We start from the raw sequence: 24,818 nt of genomic DNA on the forward strand, positions 1-24,818 counted from the left end.
AAAAAGAAGAGACTTCAGGTTGAGAAATGACAGGGAAGTGGAAAGGAGCTGGCTGCACTTCTCCTGAGGTCAGCCGTGCACATAACAGGATCAAGGGGATGACACTGGGCTTCCATTCTGAGAAGAGGTCCAAGTATGCACACTTCCCCATCTACTGTGTAATTCAGGAGGGTGAGTCTCTTGGTGAAATCCAGAATTTCTCGGGTGAAAAATAGATCCACAGGGTGGGCCACGGTGGCTCAGCAGGCAGAGTTCTTGCCTGCCATGTCAGAGACCCAGGTTCAATTCCTGGTGCCTACCCACGCAAAAATATATATATACATGTATATATATGTGTGTATATATATATCTTCACAATGTTCAGATGAGGCCAGGCATTGCTTGTTTAGTATCTCAAGCCCAGAAAGATGAGTTAATTCTTGAAGGAAATGATTTGAACTTGTATCAAATTCTGCTGCCTTGATTCAGCAAGCCACAATAGTTAAAAGCAAGGATATCAGAAAATTTGGGGATGATGAATAAGGTCATCAGAGTTGCCCAGCTATGGAAACAAGTTACCAGACCTATTTATGATAAAATTCAACTGTTAAAAAAAAAAAAAGACAGGGCGGTGCACAGGTGGTTCAGAGGTAAAATGCTCACCTTTCATGCAGAAGACCCAGGTTCAAGTCCTGGACCATGCATTGCCCCCCCAAAAAATTGACCATGGAGCTGCAGCTTTCCTCACAGGTTAAGGTTACTCATATAAATAAATTGACTAGAGTAATTCTGATAATGAGATTTATTTCTGTGGGGACTTATTTGCATTTTTAATATTTTTTCCTCAAAGGGCTGGTTCATTTAAGGAAAAAAAAAAAACTAAATGTCCTGGAAGGAGAAACTATGGGTTGAATCAAAATCTAGTGTGCAAATTAGGTGATGAAGTTTAATTCATAAGTGGTCCCCACCAGAGAAAAATTTGTGCTGTAACCAAGTCAAGTAGATTCAATTCCTGTTGGGTCTTTCCTGCCCTGTATTCTCAAGTTGAACTGTTTGGCACATAGCTTAACATTTTTTATAACCAAACTTACCAGCTTTCTGTAGACATTAAGAATGAAATGTAAAATATGGCCTTTACATTTGGAGGGGGAATTCTTTGAAAAATTACAAAACTTTCAAGTAATGGTTAGACCAAAAGCTATAGTATTTCCTTGTTTTTACTGTGATGACACTTCTATTTGCCTAGTTATTAATTTTAACCAAAACTCTTTGATAATTAATGGCATTCTATATGTATTTACAAAAGCATCACATACTGTAGGTAGCTCCTTTTTTTTTGGAAGAATGGTACTAAAGAATAAAATGTAAGGCTGCATGTGGTTTGGGATACATCCCGGGACCATGAGAAATCATGTATCAGGGATGATAGAAAGTGTCATCAAGAAAAAGAAGATTTGGGGCAGGCCACAGTGGCTCAGTAGGCAAGAATGCTCGCCTGCTATGCCAGAGGACCAGGGTTTGATTCCTGGTGTCTGCCCATGTAAAAAAAAAAAAAAAAAGAAAAAATAGATTTTTCTTTTGAATGAAAAAAGGAACTTATATTGATTACCTGCTAAATGCCCTTCATTTGTGTGAATTAAAACATTTACTTCTACAAAAATCCTGTGGAATAGGTATCATGTTTATATTTTCAAGTACAGAACCCAAGGCATCAAAAGTTTGAGCAGCTTGTCCTAAATCAAACAACAGAGCAAGTGTTCTCATCCAATTCCTTCCAACTCCTCCATGAATACAACTTCTTTTATTTAAAACACGAGTTCAAATTATGTGTTCTGTATCCATTTGTGAGGCTTGAATTTGCCTCCAGAGTACCTCTTCCTGTAGTGAATGTAAACTATTTAAAGTTCATTTCAGAGGCAATCGTTGCCATACCTTGGAAGATTCCTCAACAGCCAATTTAAGTTTTCCAGTTAAATAACATATCCTCAAAGATGCTTATTCACTTGTGGGGTATGCTGAAATAAATAAAATGTCCTTGGAGGACACCCATTCCCATAAAAGCAAGGGACTTCCTCTAACTGAATTCTGAAATAGCCATGATATAAAAAGTATTAACTGAATAGAAACTAGAGAACTGCTCACTTCCAAATATAGCCCTGACATATAAGTGATTATGATGTTTTTCAAACAGGATGCATTGTACATTCCAGAATAACTTTCAGAAGCAGAACAGCTGTGATACTGACCTCCTTAAAACAAAGGGGGGTTAGTTGTCCTTTAAGAATCATAGATAAATAGCATGAATAGCGCTCTCTATACATCAGTTGCCGGGAGAATCTTTCTTCCTCTGGGTGAACCCATATAGCAAAACAGAATTTATGTTGAAATGTGATTTAACGTGTAGTTATAAATAAGTCAAGAATAATAAATGCATGGGTGATAGAGCTGGAAAAGTGTCCAGGGTCTTTAGGTCCAGGGTTCTACCCTGCAAGGACTCTTTCCATATCGTAGAACTTTATCTTATCTCTTCGCAAAAAATGCATTCGGTTGTAAATGTCCTTGGTTTAGTAACAACATTTCATGCAGATAAATGCAAATTTAACTACCATAAACCGCATTTCTAAAAATGTGCCCTCAAAACCATGAATTAGGGGGAAACTAAAAAGCCACATTCTTATCATATCATTAAAGGCTATTTCCCATGTCTTAGAGGTTTCTTCTCTAAGTCGATCGAAGTTGTTTTTGCACGAGCACATTAACAACAGCAAGTTCTGTGTAGTTTGGAAAGAAGGAATAGTTGGGAATCGCCTACTGGGCTTGTAAAAAATGAAATACTAGAGAAAGTTTTTGTTTGCGAGTGTGGGTTCACAGCTTAAGAGATCGGAGAGGCTATTTGAATAGGGGTAGGAAACCAAAATGAAGGTATTAAAGAACAGAGAATGAATACAGAAATCATGAAGAAATGAGAGCAAAAGCAAAGATGAGTGAAAGAGGAAAGAATTATGGAGTTGCTTATTATTGGAAAGATTTTGTGTGTCTTAGTCTACATTTTACCTAAGTGATGCCTTAATTTTCCAGGTAGAAAAAGTTTCTCTTTCCCCTCTCTAGTCATAAGGTTAAAAAGTCAGAGTCTTCTCAAAACTTTCAGAATTTACAATAATGAGAAACTGTATGCTGAAGGAGAAATATTAATAGAAAATGCTGTCTTTCAGATGCTCACTGAAACAATTGAAGACGGTTGACACGTCTTTAGTAAGCTGTGTATGAATCTTAGCTCATTAACCACTCCTGTGTTATGTGTGCTGATTCCAGCTCCTAATATGACACATCAATAAACCAGATCTGCAAAGGTGTCATTTCAATTTTAATATATCCAACTGTATTTTTAGATGTTCCACCACTCAGAAGTTATTGTGTTATTTCCTGATTTTTCAAGTCAAGGAAGAGTGGGCGTGGTATTGATTTGAATGGGAAACCATAGCTCTCTTATATTTTTAAAAGATTGTGTCCTGATAAGATTGTAAGAAAAATTAATTGTTCCTCCTTAATGATGTCTTAGCCCTCTCTAAGCCAGCATCCCACTCCTCCTCTAGGACTTAAGTACAACTTAGCCACAAACCTTCATATACACACTTATCCGCTTCCTCAAGTATGTATGGAAGTAGAGAAACATATATTATAAAATATAATATTTTATAGGATAAAATATTTCTCATGTAGGATGTTCATTCTAGGTAGACTTGGGAACCACCATCCTACTTTTGTAAATATTCTTGTAAATATCTGTTCACTGATCTGATCATCAATCTCTCAGCCCATCACAAAGTATTCAATGTGTCGCATGATGCCAGACCACTATTACAAGTGTATTTTCCCCAACTGTCATCAACTGCATGTTGAATGAACTACAGCCAGGTAGTATGCTAACTGATGGAAATAGAAATTGAACTGGACCCAGCTTGTGCTTCAAAATAAATGAGAGGAAAAAGAGCATGAACGTATATGGAGTACCTACACTTTACTGGTCATTCTGCTGGGTGTATTACATACTATGGTATATAAATCATAAAACTAACATTTTAGGTATTTTTCAAAAAGAATAAATAACTTACCCAAGACCACAGAGCTAATAAAAGAAGTGTTACAGAATTCCAAGGTCCGTTTGTTCCAAATTCCATGTTCATATCATACATTTTTTCTCTCATTCTTTCTTCCTTCATTCATTGCACTTATACTGTATACTAGTATAAGTGCTGCCTGGCTTTACAAGAAAACTCCCAGTTAATGGGAGAAAATGACAGGCATTCCGACAGTGGGAATACCACGTGATATGTCTTTTAAGTAGAACGTTTTAAGAGCTGTGGGACACAGAAGAGGGAGCCCTAACTTAATCTAGAAAAGTTCATAATTCTTTAACCTGGTGTCTTCACAGTCCTGCCTAAGTATCATGGCAGAGACCTTGCAAATTCATTTATTTCCAATTAAATAACCCCTATCCTTTCTTAAACCATCCTGCCTGGATCATATGTTCCCTAAAGCTAGAGTTTCCTGGTTGTAGTCATTAAGACTATTTTCCAGTTATTCCTCTCAAAATTATTTTGTGGCTGCTACTTTTGTAACCTTCAATATCAACTGAAATGTTTTTGAGACACTGATATTGATGTGGTCTTTACTAAGGCCAAGGACTTCAGGGTCTCTCTCTCTCATTCTCTCTCTCCACCACCCTCCCACCCTCCCTCTCATGCTCTGTTCCTCTGTACCATTGATAGACCCCACTCTGAGGTACTCAGATACCTGATCAGTCCTCAGGAGCTAAGACTTGTTTCATTCCAATACTTCAACAAAAATTACTCCAAATACATTCCTCCACAATAATAACAAATATTATGGGGCAGAACCTACCCATTGCAACCCTTTCCTACTTCAGGTGAACTTTCTATCTGATCCAGAATACTCTTGGAGAAGGCAGAGACAGCATTCAACACCAATTTTTGTTAAAGCAATCCAAGTAACCTCAATTCCATTATCGCTTGAACCAAGGGGTCACCTAATCCTTATATAAATTACACTCCTAGCATGCAAACTCTACAGAGAATATCCACCTTTTGAATACATACCTACATACATTGGTGTGTGGCATAAGCTTCATATGGTCAGAAACAAAGTATCTCAGAATCTTTAATAGCCCTGTCCTTGGCACCCCGTTCCATTTTCTTTATTGACATGTTTTATATCTTTTTTCTGAGTTTCTGGTGTCCATAGGTTCCAACTGCTCCTATGAAGCACCATATTTTCTTGCCATCACTAACTTAAAGGGGCTTTCTACCCTTTCAGTAGAAAAGATTAGATTTGCTGGTGGCAATGCCCTTGCAACTAGCTTTCTTTTTTTAGTTTTTTTTTTGTTTGTTATTTTATTTATTTTTTTTTTCAGCAACTAGCTTTTGCTTTATTTTTCTCTCTCCCCTTTGTTTCTTTCATTTGCATTGTCCAATCCATATTATGTTGGAACTCTTCTAAGAATAACTTCAATTTTGAATACTGTGACTGTGGGAGGCATTATTTATAGGACTTGTGGTTTTAATGTGGAAAAAGAAAAGATTCCAACCAGAGTTCTACTAGGAAGACAGCCCCCACCCCAGCTTAGTCAAATATCATCTTCTGCAGAATATTTTCCTCTAATTTCGTACAAAAAAAAGTTTCCTTTTGCAGCAACAATGTACTAAAGAAACTGCTTGTTCTTAAACTCTCAGGAGATTATGAATGGAGCTTTGGAAGCACATCATATCAGGCTCTGTGTTTGGCCTTAGCGTCTATCAGAGACCCATCCCCAAACGCTCTGGTATAGAAGGGCTTGTTTTCATATGTCAAGGAAACCCAGAAGCAGGCAGGGCAGGACCTTCTGACAGCTCCAAAGCAGCATGGAAATTCCTTCCAGCTGGCAGCTCCACTCTGGTACAGCCATTTCATCTTTAGTCTGGGAAGCAGAAAGAAGAAACACCAAAAACGTTAAAGAACTGCATTCGCGTCCTTTACCCGGCCTCACCAGAAGTCCCACGGAACCCCTACATCTCATCGGCCAAATTTGGCTGCATGACCGCACTTGCTTCCAGGGAGGCTAGGAAATGTACATACTACCCAGTGGGACTGTCTTATTAGGAAGGAGAGAATGGATATAGAGTAGGTGTCTGCCTTAAATACATTTCCTCTGATACATCTTTTTTTGTTCAATAGAGGCCTCTTTAGAATCATCAGGACTTCTTTGCCAGAAGTTAGAGATATGGTACAGAAAGGAAAAATACATGTCACTCTATTTAAGTGTTCAAGTTCAATAAATAAACTTCTAGATGGTTAGGCTCTGGTTAACACTATGGAGAAATGAATTCCCTAGTGTGCTAAGTAACTCAATTCTTATTTTTCCATCCATGGTCATAAAGGAAAAAATAAACAAAATGAGGGAAAGCAATTAATATGGCATATAGTTTTGAAGAAATTTCTAGTTTTTTAAATGTCTATGGACAGGTATTATGCTGTTTCAAATTTTATTTTTTTGCACTGTTTTTTTTTCCGCCTTACCTTATTGCCAGGAAAAACAAGATGTGTTTAGGAGAAAAGGATAGCATAGAAGTGATAAAAAATAAATTCTTTTATGGCTCATAAATCAAGTCAACAGGTAGATATTTGTTATTGAACCTATCTGTATGTCTTTGTGCATTAGTTTCCTATTGCTGTAGTAACAATTTACCACAAACTTAGTGGCTTAAAACAATGTAAATTTATCTTACAGTTCTGAAGGTCAGAAGTTCTTTATCAGTTTCACTGGGCCAAAATCCAGGTGTTGGCAGAATTGCATGCCTTCTGGAGGTTCTGTTTCCTGGTCTTTTCCAGATTCTAGAGGCCAAACTCATTCCTCGGTTCATGGCCCCACATATCTCCCTTTGCTTCTGTCATCACAATACCATCTCTTTCTAACTTTGATCCTGCTGCCCTCTTTTAAGGACTCTCGTGATTCCTTTGGGTCCACTTGAATAATCCAGAGTAATCTCTCCATCTCGAAATTTTGAATTTAATCACTCCTGCCAAGTGCCTTTTGCCATGTAAGTTAACATATTCACAGGTCCCAAGGATTAGGAAGTAGATACCTTTGGGACATCTAACAGCTTGTGAAATAAGAAAACATTTTAAAGATCAATTAAGTACCAGATCTTAACAGGAAGATCATCTTAAATTCACACTGTTGCAGCTTTGACATCATCATAATCTAATTCAAACTAAAGAAACTCCGCTATAACTGTGTTGAGGGTACCAAATCCTTTTGCTATACGTTTAGGACTTTTAGTTGCTAAACCTTAGTCCAAAAATCGTCTACGAGTATCCCCTCATGTATGTATGAAGTCCCATTTTTTTCTAACCTTCCTTTCATTTTTTTTTTTTCAGAAAAGCACGATAACAACACAAGAATCGAAGCTATAAAATCTCTTGTACAAAAACTCCCTCCACCAAATCGTGACACCATGAAAGTGCTCTTTGGACATCTAACTAAGTAAGTTTAAAGGGTTTCTGGGTGAGTCATTTTCATAACTGTTTCCTAAATGAGCAGCACTTTATTTCAGCTCTCTGAGACAGGAGTTTTCAAATATATCCATCCCAGATTTTCCACAGTACCTGATCTAAGTCTTTCATGCAGAAACTGGAGATAGGAAGGGGAATCTACAAAAGGAACTCCTGAAAGAATTTATTTTTCCTGGCCTTTACAACAAGTAGATGTTTGCTGATTGTCAGAACTGTTGCCAGAGCCCTGGAGAGGGCCGTCTTTACTCTGGTGTCTGGCATAATGGAATGAGCATGGAATGATTCAGACATGAGTTCAAACTCTGGCCCTACTGTGTATCAAGTGCTGTGACCACAAAGAAGTCACTTCAACTCTCTGAAACCCAATTTCCTCATCAGATTGTTAAGGTGACTTTCATGTAAACAGCTAAAAGAATATCCCAGGCAGGAAAGACAACAAATCTAAAACACAGAGGCTCCAAATAGCTTGATTTATTTAAAAATCAGAAAAGAGACCAGTATGGCAAGAGCCAAGATAAGCAAGAAGGAGAGTGGCAAGCGGGCTGACTTCCCAGACATTAAGTTGTTGTGGACCCCAGCGAGAGATTTGGAATCTATTCTAAATACAGTGAAGAATATACTAAAAGGTCTTAAATTGGGAGAGTGCAAAGATCACTCTGGCTGCCATGTGGCTAATGGATTGCAAACCTGAAAGTAGAGAGACTTGGTAGCTGGCAGCTCTTGTAGTCCAGGCAAGGTATAAGGGTAGCTCGAATAGAGCCCTGAATAAAGTGGATGTGGATATGTTGGAGTGCACTCAAGTTGGATTTGCCAATGGTTGGGACGCAGTGGGTAAGGAAAGGAGAAATCAGTTTTTCAGCTTGGATAAGTGGTGAAGTGGTAGTACCACATGCAGAGATGAATAAAGTGGGGACAAGCAGTGTGAGTAGTAGGGTAGATTATAGAGCTCCATTTTGGACATGTTAATTCTGAAATGACTTTTACTTATTTGACTTCTGTTAACACCTTCATCAGATAAGGCAAAATGTAATGCAAGTGATGAAGCTTTAGCTTTCACCACATACACACAGTAATGTTGAAGCCTGATAGAGTTTCAAATATTGCAGGCAGTTTTGCTTCACTGAGATTAAATCCCCATCTTTATAGTATCGTAGTCCTTAATTCCCTGGGATGAGCCATTTCTTCAGATTGTTTAATACATTACATGATTTTCAAATGTATAAGTAATACATGTCAATTGTAAGAAAGAAAAAAAACAACAATAATAAACAACCATGATGCATATATGTTAAAATATGAAATTCACCTACCAGCCACTCTTAGCCTACTGAACAGAATAACAAAGATTTTGCTATATATATATCCTTACACACTTGTTTCTAAGCACATACAAACATATATATATTTGTTTATTCTTTTTAAAGTACATACGAATGTATGTTTGTTCATTGTATTTAAAGTACATCTTATGGCAAAAATGTTCTGCAACTTTTTGTAACTCTTGGGCAACCTTCCATTTAATTAAATAGATGTCTCTTTTCTAATGATGGGATAGGATTCCATTGTATGTAGAGTTCCCAATTTTCTGAACCAGTTACTGCATTAGAGAACATGTTTTAACCTAAGTCATCGTATTGGTTTCTCTCTAATTTTGCTCTCAGAGGGCAACTTTGTCTTAAACTTCAGAATATCTCTTATCATTAGAATGCCCATTCTTATCACCACAACATACTGGCTATAGTAGGAAACCCAGTGTATTTTAATGAAAAAATCTTGGACTTTAGAAAAAGAGGGAGAAAATAATAACAGACAGAGAGAGCTGGAGTAAAATCCTTGTTCTATACTTTATTCCTGTTGCAATCTCAGGCAAGTAAAATAGGAATAAATAATACCAACCATATCTTGTGATTATGAGAATTAAATGAGATAATGCATGTAAAATGTCTGGCACTAGGTAAGCATTCCTGCAATGTTAATTTTTTTTTCCTTAGGATCCAGAAACACCGTGAAAGGGGTTTCAAGTTACAAGTAAACACTGGAATGCTTATCTCAGTAACTTTAACTGAACCAAGTCATAAAACAAATGGAAAAGTGTACTGTCTAATGCTATACAATACCTAGGCTTAGAGTTTTTAAGAAATATCCATTACTCAGTCTCAATTATTCCTTTTTTTTTCCAACTGAGAGTATAGCTATAAAATGAATACTAAGAACTCAGCTAAATCCTCCAAGAAAAAAAGAAGGCACATAGATGAGAATCTATCCAGTTAAAAATCATCAAAGGATGAGGGTCCCCCACCATTATGCTACATAATTTCAGCATTAATACTTAAGGTCTGATAATGTGTCTAAAGTAGTTTCCTAATTTTGTTAGAACTTTTATTTAGCTCAGTGAAGATAGAAATAGATGTTTAACTAAGATTTAAGGTCAGATTATTACATCACTTTCAAAGCATTTATATTATGAGATTTATCATTATGGATGGGGAGAAAAATTATTATTTGCCAGCCACCATCCATTCCTGGGGGGGAGTGGGAGTGTGACCATATTGCACCCTGCACCCACTTATAACTGGGTTTAATTATGCACAAGTGTGTGCACACAATTATATCTTGTTAAGCAATTCCTGCTAAGGTTTTGATAAACAGCCAATCGTGGCATGTCATCAAAGCCTGAGAAGACTAAATAAGAAGATTGTTTAATGAAAATTTAAATATATTCATGTTTGAAAGAATCATTAGAATGTTTTCCTTAGTCTTGATGCATTTGGTTGTTCTTCAGAAAATCTACCATCAACACATGTATGGAGTGTTTATTCCAAATTGTTGCAAATATATATATATTTTGAAGTTTGTTTAGTGCGGGGCAGGGAACATAATGAAGTGCCACAAATTCCACTTGACCTACATGCTCTACAGCAAACAGAAGAGAACTCCATTTTTTGCACAGCTCTAACCTAAACTCTTCCCCTCAAACCAAAGCAATTATCAACTGAGAAAGCTTGATACAACACAGTTGGACAAAAAGATTGAAATATGTTCTGTCCACAAAAATTTTTAAATTTTTAATTTAATTTAAATTTAAAACTTTAGAATTTTTAAAGGGATGTAATTATATTCAGCATAAGAGTATACAATGGCTGCACAACCCAAATAGTCTCAGCTATCCAGAGTCCACACTCTTGATCAAAATCAAGGGCAAGTTCCATGCTTCTGCTATGATAACTTGAGACCGGGAATTCAGAATAAGCTTTCGTAGCAAAATGCCATCAACCGAAATTTTTATTAATGACTGTTTCACAAATTGATTTTACAGCGATAAGCACTGGGAGGTCCTGTGGTACTTTCTGAATCATCAGATAAAATGGCAAGTTCTATCTCTATAGCGTTGAAGTGTCAGTTGCGTTTTCCTATAGCCTGTTTCTTTGGAAAGGCTGGGAGACAGAGTGAAGATGAAGTCAGTGGGAAGGAGGACTTGGAAAGATGGTTTATTTGCTGACAGGTAAAAGTCACACAAAGAGCTTAGGTAAGAAGTAGGGAACCACTGAAGTGTTGTGTGCCAGACAATGACATGATGTATTTAGTGTTTATGAAGGAGTCGTCTGATGACAGAGTGTAGGGTGAAAGAGATGAAAGAAGAAGCAGGAGAGGGGAGACGAGGTAGGGGATGATGATGATAAAAGAACCCAGAAGACCGCAGGGGAGTGGTAGTTGGATGGGAGTGATAAGCATCAAACAGAAAGAAATGATGCCGATCTTGAACTTTTTCAAAGGAAAAATTCACATAATGCATTTCTCTCATTTCCTTATCCCCCACATCTAGTCAACCATAGAGATCACTCTAAACTTGCAATGCAGGGTAATTGTAGAAATAGTCCCTCTAAGCAGCAATACAATTTTAAAAAGCAAAAGGAAATACTGTTAGAAGGGTGCTCTTTCCTCTCTTTTTGCAAATGTGGACAGGAGAACAAGGAAGAGGAGGTTATATAAAACCAAAGTAATAGGGTAAAGCCCGTTTTGGTAGATGTGTATTGAATCAAGCAATATTCTGCTGGTCAGGACGTATAAGGGTACAGTATGTAGGGAAAATCATATATGTAATAGAGCTCAAAAATAAAAACCTTTCAATATTCATAATTCTGAGCTGTCATTTCAATTTTTGGGATTCTGTCTTAAGTAATACAGAGGGAAAAAGTTTATGCAGAGGAAACTGTTTATAGCAGCATTATTTGCACTGGTGGAATCTTGAAAACAACTAATTGTTCAGTAGTAGGGGAAGGGTTATACAAAACAGCTTCGGAGAATGTGGTTCATAGCAAAAATTGTATTCTAATTTGAGAAAATGTCTGTGTTAAGTAAAACAAACAGGGATAAAATATTTTATAGACTAAAAGAGTATAGAAATAAATGTGGGGGGAAGTTATGCATATGGAAAAGACTAAGAACTTTGCTGACATACTAATATTTTCTTCTTTGAGTTGCTGAATTATAAAAGGTTCTTTTTTCTTTGACTGTTTCTTTCTCCCCTGTGTAACATGGTATAAAAGGAGACACTGAGGTTAAGAGAACAGATAAAGAGAACAGGCTTTGGAGTTAGCAGATCTGAGTGTGAGTCTTGGCTCTCCCACTCACTAGACTTGGAATCTTGGACAAGTCGTTGAACTCCAAGCTTCTGTTTCTCTCTCTGTAAGATGGAGAACATGATAGATTCTATTCTTATTGTGAGCAATCCACGAAAAATACCTAGAAAAAATTTTTCACAGTATCTAGCACATATTAGGTACTAAGTAAACATTGCACATAGACATGTACCATTTTCATAATGAGGGAAATATATAATCACTTTTTTAAGGAAATAGGAAGAATGATTAGGAAGAATTGCAGAGGCTATATGAGGAGAAATTTCTTCCAAATTTCCTGGCTTCCACAATTTCTTCATTCCATCTCAGAATCCGTTTCCAAAATGTGAGTTTCCTTTCTGGGCTGATTTACCCAGTTTCCCAGAGTCCAGATGAGACAGTTTTCATATAATTGACAAACCAGTGGCACCTGAGTCCCAGTGCCCAATCCAGCCCTCTACTATTTTGTCACTGACTCCATAGGCTTATGACCGGCATCTTTTTTCCATGTTCTTAGACCCAAGTGACAGCTTGCAGATCTGCTCACCTAGTCTACCTGACTTTCAGACAGGCATGAGAAGGTTGGAGGCAGTCTCAGGGCTCCCTGTGGGTCTTTCTGGAGCTTTCTCTGTTACAGCCCTCTTCTAGGAACAGCTCTCTTGCTTTGTTGTCTAACTTATCAGAAGAATTCTCATGATGAGAATTTCCTGCCAAGCTGAACAGAACCCTGGCATTATGGAAGCCTGGCAAGTGAGATATTTTGAAGCTGGTAGCACCTTACCCTATGCCTCAAACCACCCAGTAGAAACACTCCTCCAGTCCTGTCAGTGACATATCAACCTAGGACAGGCTCTGGCCTTTTGAAGTAGAAGGATTCCTGTTACCATTATTATTAGTAAGGTATGCTAACTATTGCTCAAGTATTTTTTTTCCACATTTTTACTTCCGGGATGAAAATAATACATGATGATTAAAGAAAATTTAGAAAATAAATACTGAAGTATTTCCACAGAGGTACATCAATCTATTTAACCAGCTTTTCTCTGCGGCATGCATTTCAGAAGCCAAAACACTCAAATTTTTACGGGAAGGGGAAAAACAAATGAACACTCAATTCCCATGTATGTACATATTATTCAGAGAAAGTCAAAATGACTCGGAAACAGGTTGCTTTTAAAGAAGTCTTAAGGAATAATAGCCCACTATTTTCATGAAATAGCTTTGGAAGAATATATTGGCCATAGATTTTAGGTGCAAATAAACTTACTCATAGGAGACTTGCATTTTGTAAAGTAGGTTGAAAGGAAAGCTACAATCTTCCCTTTTGCATCGACTCTAAGAAAACCGCCCAGCTGTTCATAGAATTCCAAGGTGAAAAAATGATATGGTTGAATAGACAAATCTCATGGAAGCATGCCAGCTGAATCCCTCATTGAAAGGGGAAACTGGTGAGCTGTGGCTATTTTGTGAGAGTAAACTGATATTTAATGCTTCTCTGTGGTCTTCACGGATATTAAATAAAATATTCTACAAAAGCATGTCAGGAGCAAATTAAATGATGATGACCCAGAAGTATAAGGCTTGCATGAAGAAACAATAGTGAGGAAATATTTCTTCCACCCTATCTCTTTAAAACAGCATTGTGGGCATTATTGATTTTGGGGGGGGGGGGGGTCGGGGGGATTAGACATGGTTAAGGAATGGACTTCAAAGCCACAAGCCTCCTTCCTTCTCATCGTCAAGAGCAATGGCTGGTGGTGCACTCTGCTTGTCCAGGCATCTGAAGGCTCAGCCATGGTGTGCTTTGGAGCAGGCTGTGTTTTTCTGTGCTGTCTTCTGGCACTCCACCCTTTTCCTGTACACTTTGGTCTTTCACCCAACCACAATACCTGATATCCAAAGACTTGCAGTCCACGTGTGTTTTTACTGGAAAATGAGGAACCTATACAGATTGTTTCTTTTCCTTTTTTTTTTCTCTGTGGGGTAGGGGATGCAAGTTGTTTGAAATAAGCCAGAAGACTTATAGCTCCTTTGCTTGTGAAATTGAAAGGGTACCTTAATCCCTTTGAAGAACTAATGTACTTCCTACGGATCTGAAATTCTTAGACTGGACTCCCAGGGCAGAAGTTGGCCTGATAGTTAAGAAAATTAATTACGCTGATCTTGAAGGTGAAGCACTAGCCCCCAACTCCCAGTTGGAATCATTAAAATGTCATCTACTTAGAAGACATCTTGGCGTGGGATTTATAAGGTTTGTGAGCTGGGGACTAAGGTTCAGTGATCTTTCCAGTGGTATATCCTTGTTCTAGATGAAGGCTTTGGGAGATAAGGCTTTAAGACTGGAGTGAAATTATTACTTTATATCTTTAGATTTCACATTTGAATGGGAACGTTTGCCACTGCATAATAGGAAACAAAACAAAACTGAAAATGGCTCCTGTCCCATCCATCATTGTCTTCTCTGTTGTTAGTGATACCACATGGCATGGTGGTATTTCCTTTCTAAGGGGTAAATATTTTAAGTTGCCCCTCCTGTCTCCAGTGTGAATCTTGGCCTGTTACCTAATGGAAAGAACTGAGGATTTGGAATCATTAGGTATAGGCTCAAGTCTCAAACTTAGCCCTTACAAATGGTAAAACTTTGAGGAAATATTGGAATGCCTCTAACTCTACCGTTGGTTCACATGTGAAAATAGGTCAAATTCACATTTGTGAAAATGTTTGTTAACTGTGAGATCGTTTCCACTCATTTTTTTGAGAAGCCTTACCTGAGTGTCTGTTCCAGGCATTGGCCTACATCAGGGTTTGGCAAACTGTGGTCCATGGGTCAGAGTTGACCCCCAGCCTGCATAAGTAGGAACCAGAAACTGAACCCGGGTCTCCAGCATGGCAGGCAGGAACTCTGCCTGCTGAGCCACCATGGCCCGTCCCCCATCCTGCTTTTGTCAGTGAAGTTTTACTGGAACACAAACACACCTATTTGTTTATGCATTGCCTATGGCTGCTTTCATGCTACAATGGCAAGCGTTGAGTAGTTGTAACAAGTTGTGCAAAGCCCAAAATATATACTATCTGGTTTCTACTTTTGATGCTAGAGACATAGAGGATTCCTGCCCTCACACAATTCATCATTTCCTGGGGTGAATAAATAGGTAAACAATTATAATACATATGATGTATTCCCAAGACACTATAAGAGCACTGAGCAGAAACTAAAATTTAACTTAGAGGAATCAAAGTCTCCTATCAGAGAGGATATAGGTTATCTTTCAGGATGTCAAGTTTGCAGACAACGGTGCGGTTTTAAGCAAAGAGAATAGTGTAGACAAAGGCATGGAGGCAAGAGAGATAGGGTGTTGCAAAGCAATGGCGAATCCTTTTTTTGGAATGAGCGAAGAATTAGTGAACATAAAGAGAACTAGCAGAATATGAAGACAGAATATTAGAAACTACAGTTACATTGAGAAGAACATCATTCTGTAAGCATTTAGGGACATCCTGAAGGATGGTAGAAGGATCAGAGGAAAAGTTATCCGGAAAGGAGTCTGAGAACATCAGGCATAGTGATAGAAAGAAAATTTGTCAAGTTATTATATTTCATGGTTCACATTACTACAGCCACTGAAGCCTAGAAAACTCTCATGATAGCAAGTCATTGGGCAGAATTTCTAGTGATGACCAGCTACTTTCCTTGCCTTCCTCCTTTGTCTCCTAATAAAGCACAGAAATAAATGTAATAACCTGGCAGAAAAAAAAGTTAGATTATTCTACCGCATATTCAAGTACTGAGAATACTGGTAAGAATGGAAATGATAAAGAACAAATATGGTCCCTTCTTCCAACTAGAACATAATTTCCAGGAGGGTGAGAATTTTGTTCCTTGCTAAATCTCCAGCATATTGTGGACACTCAATTTTGTTAGATATGTGGAATCATACGACTTCATTGAACTAGAAGATGATCATCTAATAGCCAGGGGTTCTAGTTAAGATCAATGTCTTAAGTCTGGAATCTTTGAAACCTAATGCAATTTGGACTAGGATTAGGGAGTATTCCATTTCGCAGGTATTGGCAGGTAAGACGCTCCTCTCACCTGATATTTGTTTTTTTCATCACGATAAAGAGAAGGGCAGCAATGATTGTAAAACAAGTGCTATTTACACTAAGAATGTCTGTTAGGAGAACGAAGGTAGAATGAGTGCTTAAAGAGACCGACCCTGCAGTGGAACCTTAGCCAGGAAAGCTGTGGCCACCCATCAGTGACTTGACACGGATTTGATCATTTACAAGAGGACATGGCAGGATTGCCTGCTCCTCTGATTTCTCAATTATCCAGGGTTTGTAGAGGCTCTTGGAACATAGAAATTAAGGTATATATCTTTTATCCGAATTCCCACTGCTAAATTAGAAAATCCCTATCATTCCCGAGCTGTCTTCTCTCAAATCAACCCCAATCTCTGTGTTTACCATTTGCTCCAGAACCAATGCCAGCATCAATATACCTTAAGTTCTTTAGCATGAGGTAAAGCCTAATATAAAGGGAAAACAAAACAAGACAAACAAACCAAAAAAACAAACAAAAAAACCACCACATTGACTTTGGTTCACTTTATAAAAATCTTGTCTTCTTCTGGTAAGTGCAAAAAAATTTTTGGTTCCCCCAGCTTAGGGAGAAAAGACACAGCAAACTTCAAAGGGGAAGAGGGAAAAATCAACGAGACCTCAAGTCACCTGATTTCCAGCCCACTAGGCCACAGTGTGCATTCTTGCCAACACCAAAAGTCGATTATATTTCCAGAGAAGATGGAATGGTAAAACAAAGAGCAAGAAAAATGTGCCCACCATGAGAGAGACACAGGTCCATCACTCGATTTCCCTTTTTCAATCGAACTCCAGCTATAATCCCACACCTTTTAGTAAAATTACCTAATTAATTAGTAAATTATCATCTTCATATATGGAGTTTTCTTGGTGTCCCTCCTTGCTCTTTCTCTCTCAACACATTGTTTTTCTGCTTTAAAAAAAAAACACTGAGAAAAGTTTTATTTTTGGAGTTTAAAAAAAAAAACACAAGTTCCATGTCCACATAATTGTATGCTTTTTTCCCCTGTTAATTATGCATGCATATATGCACACTTAGAACATATTTCTAAAAGGCAGTGCCTGTGCTGCCTTTTGCCACCTTCTTTCTCCTCTTTAAATGGAAAGCGCTGAACCCAGATGCCCAACCACGGAAGATATCCTTCCAGAAGCAGCATCTGGTTCCTTGGCAAGCCCGTCAGGCAAGTTGTTTTGGGAGCTCTGCAGTTGTCTCTTGGTTTGTCACGTGTATCAGATACCATGGCCTCTCTGGCTGGCATGACCAGGCAGCTGCCAATTCCTTTTGATTCACCTTTAATTCTGAGAAACTTGTGTCTTCATTTTCATTTCTTATTGGACTTATTTTTCTCCCCACTGCCCATAAGGATTCCAGGACAAGCCTAATTCCTCATTGCCATCTGCCCGTCAACTTCCTCTCCAGGCCTCTGGTCTTTTGAACCAGAGTGAAATCCACAGCCATTTAGTCCTACATTAAAATAGATTACTTTTAATAATATTTCTTAGTCACATCTTGTCAGCCTCAGCTCCTTGTAAGCTATGGGGTTGTTCCCTGAAAAGAAAAACAAAACATTCCATATGAGCAATTTATTCTGCTCTGTACACAAGACATGAAAGTATTCTTGACATTTGTGTATTACTTAGTTAAATCATAGTGACTTCCCACATCCTTGTCACACCACAAACAAAAGAGCATCGAAAGGCTGGAAAAGACGAGGCAATGTGGCAGTTAGCTGTGGCTGTGCAGCGTTTGCAAATAGTACCCGCTTCGGGAAACCAAATTTTTTAAAGTAGCGTTTTATATATATATGTATATATATATATTATATATACATACATATATATAACCTGTTTATATATATATATATATATATATAATATATATATATATTTAATTGTAAAGGATTCTGTTGAGTTTTTCTTTTTTTTTCTAATGGAGAATTAAGAACACGGAGTCCATGAGTAGCCCACGCAACAGGAAGCAGTGACAAGGTGCTGATGAGTCCGGCAGCAGCACCCAGAACGCAGAGGAGAAAGCAGAAATTAGAGCTGCAGGATGACATCCAGGAATAGTTAACACAGGGTATCTGCAAATTTCCATGTTGCCTTTTTTTTTTCCTAGTGTAAGAAGCAGCATAGATTATATATAAGATTTCTGATTGCAACACTGTGTTGTCTGCCCGTTTTAGCTGGACTGAGAAAAGACTGGACTTTAACAGTGGACAGAAAGAAATCTCAGCCATAAATAATAATTGCTCCGTAGCCAGTGGCAGACTCAACCCACACTTAACTTTGAAGAGGTACACAACTAAAACCATTAACTTGAATGAGAGTGTCCAGGGTAAAGGAAATAGGTTTGGGTTGGTTTAGGTCAGGGCATTGGGAAAATATCCTTTGAAACCATCAACATTAGAGAGTAGAACTCAAATTTAAGATTAGAATTTTTAACTCTATTTTCTTTCTGCCTCAGTGACATTTTTGGTCAATAATTTTTCCATAGGCTAACTTGTTAATGTGTAAAAGAAAGTTCAAATTACACAAAGACTGTATAAGCTTTATACTAATCACCATCCTTTGCATAGAGATGCATGTATCTCACTTCTGGTCATTTCTTTGCTTCACTCTCTTATCCACATTTTTTTTTTAACCAAACTGTCTTCTCTTACAGGTCTCTGCTTCTTTTCTCTTCCTTCCTCCCAATATCCTCCTCCTCAATATCATCAGCTTCCTCAAATCCTTTCTCCTGCACCCAACTCTGAGCTCTCTCTTCACTTTCAAAGCAGCGTTGCTGGCATCATCCATCCACCCACGTATCGAAGAAACAAATACAAATCGAGTCCTTATTATGGACTAGTCTCTGAGCTGGAAATGAGGATAGCTTGATCAGGAAAGCCATAAACACATGGGATCTTGGAATCTTACCCCAACATGTTGCCTACCTGCCTGCCCATATATGGGAATGCCGACTTCCCTTTCTCTCATTCTCATGCCCACCTCTTTGATTCTGAATCCCTCCTCTTCTAAGGTGGATTTTCAAAGCAGCTTCTCTTTTATAGACGTTCAGTCAGTCCATCCATCTGACTGCATAAACCCTTGTTCTCTTTTTCAAAGACTCAAGTAACACATGTTAGGTCAGAGCCATAGAAAGGTAGAGGCAGGAAATAGGGGCTCATACTCAGACATCAAAAACACTTTTTTTTTCCTGCTCTCCATTAACTATTAGGTAATCTACACCTCTTAACAAATATTATTTCCTTTATCAATTTTGTTCACTCATTTATTCACATATTAATTCATCAATTAACTCATTTATCTCCTATAATGTTTGGGATATGACAAGGTCAAAGAAATTACCTCTGCCCTAAAGAATGTTTTATCTCAATTAATTTGTGTCTTTGTGTTGAGCATCAAAACAGAATGAATTTGATCACATGGTGAAAAGGCTTGAAAAGCGATATTTTATTTAATGCAATTAGGATGAATTCTCAGCAATCATGCCACAGCCCAGAAAAATTCTATTCTCATTCTTCTCTTATGAGAGGACAGTTCTGCCCTCTTTGCTCTCTACTCCCCCATCCTTCCCCACTTGTCTTTCATTTCCAACTGCCATAATAGAACTTTGAGTTCCTCTGTGGTGCTTAACTTTGAATTATCAGAAAGGGATTCCATAGACTCTCCTGGTGCCACATCTTCCATTTAGGGTCAGATATCCTACACAGAGATAGTGAGACATTTAGTGGTGGTTTACGTGACCCACTATATTTTTTCTAAGTAATGCGAAAGGAGAAATAAAATGCATGCCCTGTTCCTCTCTGAGCTCACGCTGGAAATAACCAATTCCTAGGGTGCCAGTCCCTTAGTACAATTCATCCTTCCCTGGCAATCATGGGAATTTACTCTCCACCTTGGCAGGAAGGCCCCTTATCAGTCTTGCTATTGTCTGCACAAGTTTCCCCACAGTGCCCTATAGTACATTAGGTAAGCCTAGAAGTAGGTGGCTACATAGAGAAAGGAAATGTTTATTGTCACATTTTAGGAATTTCTGATCCCAAAGCACCTTTATCCAAGAAATAGTAATAAGAAAACATGCATGGGATTATGTGTGCCAGGGGTGGTAAGGGCAAGGAAAGAGATGGTCAAAGAGACACATTTTGCTCATCACAAGCGCAGCCACCTGGAAAGCACCAGCTAATTAGCTGTCTGTAGTCACACAACACAGCAGTTTAATGCAAGAAGTGAACAATACTCTACCTAATTGAAACTACAGAGCAGACTTAGGTAGGCTGCATGTCATTACAGGATTGGAAGTCAGCCAGGACACCGAGGTTAACAACCCTTTCCCTCACAAAAAAGCACCGCGGGAACTTTAATGACCACAAGTGGTAAGGGCCACCATCCTGCATCCCATCCAAAAGGCCTCACCTCTTACAGCCCAGGTGCCATGGGAAGGGCATAATGGTGTCAAATAGTTGGCTAGAGAAAAAGAGTGCCCTCTAGCGATGCAGATGCACCTGTGCCGTGTGACTGCGAGTTGGCCCATTGAGGAGCACATTTTAAGTCCTAGAGTGGAGGGGATTTGAAAGATTGAGCACAGAAGGGGCCAAGTGATGGACAGTGGGAACTGTGAGCTCTCCTCTACCTGCCCCTCTACCGCCAGCACTACTGCCACATCAGTACTCCTCAAAGTTCCAGCTCAGGGCTTCTCTAACTTTAATATGCTTGTGAATCAAATTGTTTGGGGATCTTGTTAAAAATGCAGATTCAGATTTGGTAGCTTTGGGGTGGGGTTAAGACTCTGCACTGAGTCAAGCTCCCAAGTGACACAGCTGGCGCTACTCTGGGGCCGCACTTTCAGAAGCCAGAGTCCACAGGGAGTAGAGAAGGGGTTCTCTGTGAACCGAGAGAGCAGAATCTGGGCAAAGAGAAAAAGGACTCTGAAATGAGGTTTGATACCCACAACCACCAGGATGATTTTTAATTGACCTAGGAACTAAACAAAGTGGAAACATGGAGAGTCCAAAACCAAATTCCACTCCTAAAATGGCTTTTACTATTCATGGTTCATAAAGGAGACACCTACTCTGAGCAGGACTAGTAGTTGCCACTCACTGGTCAATGATGTATCACAGGGATACCAGCAGTGGTCTCCTTTAACCCCCAAGAACCAAAACTGTTTGTCTTTCAAGATAAGTCAAGAGAAAACAAGATGGCAACATGCAAACCTTCAAAGCTTAACCCATGGAAAGGGAAGAGAGTGATAATTTTCCTTCAGAGTTCTCTAAAATAAAATCAGAGTTGCTGTAAAAGATTAGAGAATGTACCATTTTTAAGCTCATATTATGCAAACATAGTTTATTGCTGTGCTTCAGAGGCTTTTGTGATAAAGCCTGAATATACTATTAAAAGCTCTTAATTGTTGCTTGAATTAATGATTATATTCGTTATCTAGTTATTTCCTAAGTGCTTTTTACCTTAATATCTACATATTTTGTGACTCCTTAATAATATAATTCATTTTGACAGTATGGAAAGAAACACATGTAATACATACACAAACATGCCTAAAGAGCAAGACTCAGTTAATCCCTGATGGAAGCAGCATGGTTTCCTACATTTAGACATGCTATAAACATACTGTAAACTGTATAAGGCTGGTGCTTAAAAAGAACTTATCCTAATGCATAACCCATCCATATAACTGCAAAAATGGTATTACTTTTCCATAAAGATATAAATTTAGGATGTTATTCAAGATATATTATTTGAAATGGTCAGTAATCTAAAACTAGCATGGTAAATTGCATATACGAGAAAGAGAAGAATATAAGCACAAGTAATAGAATCAACAGTATTTACAGTGTACCTACTCTGTGCTCCATTATATATTGGATAATGTCAGGCAGATAAAAGAAGTCTAAGAAGCCTGTTATGTCTTCACAGAAATACTAATTTAACTGAAGACAAAGTACTTAAGAGTTGAGAATAATTAACTATCAACAGTATGTGCAACTAATAATTTCATAAAGTGAGAAATTCGATTAAACGGTTGAAAAGTCTGAGGAAAGGTGGAGCTGAATTTAGACTTGAAAGCATGGGTGAGATTTGGAAAGCACGGGATGTCTCATGGAGCTGAGAGCACCAGCAAACCCTAGTGGGTTCAAGGATGTGGCCATGACAAGCCTGGACTGACTGTAACAGGTGGTGGAGGAGAAGAGGCCAGAGGGTAAGGTGGAGCCAGGTGATGGGTGGACCTGGCAAAAAAATTGGAACTTGAGGACTCAGGTCATAGGGAAATGGAGCAGGTTACTGAACCATTGAAAAACATAAGTTTTTTTTTATCTTTTAAGTTATCCCAAAGGTTTATCCAACAGTCATATTTAAAATGGATTTAGGTATGAATGGGGCTGAAGAAGGAGGTAAGAGCAAAGCTGGAAACACAAACAGTTACTGAGATATGAATGGCGAGTTATCCCTGAATTGGCTGGAGAACTCAGTGGGAAGCAAGGAACTCAGACGCTTTGAAGCAAGTCAAGTGCAATTGCTGATAGGCTTGATATGACAGATGAATGACTGGAAAGAGTTCCAGATGTCCAATCTGCAGACCAGAGAGAATGGTGATGTCATTGATAGAAACTGGGTCACCTATATGCTCATTACTCAGTAGTCACTGTGTGCCAGGCACTGCTCTAGGAACTTACAATACACAGTAAACCAAATAGAAAACATCCTTGTACTACGGAAAGCATAATAACCATAATACATATAATATGAACATAATAAGCAAGAGATCGCTATAGTATATTAAAAGGTAATGATGACTGCTATGAGACTAGAAAAAGTGGAGCAGAGTAAAGAGGATCAAGAATGCAATGGGGGTGGTTTGCAGTATTAAATAGGGTACTTGGGGTAGATCTCATTAAGAAGGTGAGATTTGAAAAGACTTGGGGGAAAGTGAGGGAATTAGCAAACTGAATACCTGGAGTCAAAGCATTGCAGGCAAAGAGAACACCTAGAGGGAAAGCCTTACCTTAAGAGAGGACTTGTGGCCTCAATATCACAGCCACTTGGAGCCTGAATTTTTTCTTCTCTGTTAAAGGAGAATACATTAATTTCCTACACCTCAAAAGACTTTCAGAAAATTCAGAGTTACACGTTAAATGAGAGCCCTTTATCATCTGTAAATCATCAAAGAGATGAAGTTTTTTCTTTCCCCCAAGCTGCTACTGCAACCACAGCTCTACCCAGCTTTGTATATAATTGTAATCCATTGACCCTTCCTCATATTTAGGTTGACCATAATTCTTGAGGGCAAGAATCATTTCTTCCTGGGTTTGTTGTGCCCCATGTATTCGAAAATCAGCTATTTTCGAATCAATAGTTCAAAACCTGAAAGTGGATGAGTTCACCGAGAGTGAAGAGAGAGGATAGAATTAAACATAGCTTTGGGGGCAAACACAGTGACGATTACTAAATAGCCAAGGGGAAAAAAATTCGAAAGCAAACATAATTCAGAATCCTCAGCATTACAAAAACCTAAAGAGTATCATCAGAGAGTATCATTCAATAAATACCTTCTTCACCAAACGGATTCAAACGAGTCTCAATTCGTTGCCATTTCACCTGTCAGAAACCTTTAGTAGCCATCGGTTTCTCTAATAATCTCACTTGAGCCTAATAATAACCAACTTCCTAATGATAGTTGCAACATTTGAAAGTTCTTTGTGAATTATCAAAGGCTGATAATATGGAGTCCGTTGTAATGTCAAAGTTAATTGTGTCACATGATTACTGCAGATCCACATACGAGAATACAATATACATGTCTTTAACCAGAACATTTGTTTAATCAGAACCTTTTACTCCCAGGCCTTCTAAGTAAGAGAAATTTTACTGAACACAAAGAAAAATCACACATAAAAAACACATTACCAGTCTGCTTCCTAAGTATACCCTTAGCAGGCACAATCTTACAGTACACCTCGCCCTAGTCTCCAGCCCAACTCCAAAGCCCACTTTTTTGTGTCTTTTTAACTGACGTTTTGGAATTCACCTGGAAACAACCATTTGAGAAGACACTATATTCAACACTGAACTGTAAGAAAACAATGCACTCGGCTCTCTTACTCATCATGATTTTACGTTTATTTTAATAATAATACAACTTCAGTTCTTTTTAACATTCCTAGGAAAACTGCCCTCTAGGCAATAAAGAGTTAACACCAGACCGTTCACTCCCTACGTCCTTCCTTCTCATCTCCTGATTTCAACTCCTCCTTCCCCTTGGTACCACAAAATGAATAATGCCTTAGATGTATTTTTTTTTTGCAATGCTAATATTTGAACAGTAAAAAGATACCTTAAGACTTTCATCAAGATTTTTTAAGGCCTCCTTTAATGTCAGTGTCAAGATTCTGTGAGGAATAATTAATATGACAAAACAAGGTCTCTGTGCCCATTGATTGCTGGGGAATTTATGCAGGTAACTCATTAATGCCAGAGGGGATTCTGCATGTAAATCCCGAAGCTCGATAGGGAAATGGGACCCAGTGATTT

General features: G+C 38.3%; 1 protein-coding gene and 1 long non-coding RNA gene across 3 annotated transcripts in view; one reads left to right on the forward strand and one right to left on the reverse strand.

Annotated features, from left to right (window-relative positions):
- The window catches only part of LOC143677597 (uncharacterized), a 32,524-nt gene extending 28,268 nt beyond the window's left edge, over positions 1-4,256 (reverse strand). The window contains exon 1 of the long non-coding RNA XR_013172712.1: positions 4,092-4,256. This is a non-coding gene — a long non-coding RNA (uncharacterized LOC143677597). The remainder of the gene's footprint in view (positions 1-4,091) is intronic.
- The window catches only part of ARHGAP15 (Rho GTPase activating protein 15), a 612,447-nt gene that overhangs the window by 549,333 nt on the left and 38,296 nt on the right, over positions 1-24,818 (forward strand). For both annotated transcript variants that reach the window (XM_077153695.1, XM_077153696.1), the window contains one exon: positions 7,414-7,519. In XM_077153695.1, the coding sequence (XP_077009810.1) occupies positions 7,414-7,519 (106 nt within the window). The remainder of the gene's footprint in view (positions 1-7,413; positions 7,520-24,818) is intronic.

Source organism: Tamandua tetradactyla, chromosome 3, assembly GCF_023851605.1.
Source record: "Tamandua tetradactyla isolate mTamTet1 chromosome 3, mTamTet1.pri, whole genome shotgun sequence".
Taxonomy (NCBI): domain Eukaryota; kingdom Metazoa; phylum Chordata; class Mammalia; order Pilosa; family Myrmecophagidae; genus Tamandua; species Tamandua tetradactyla.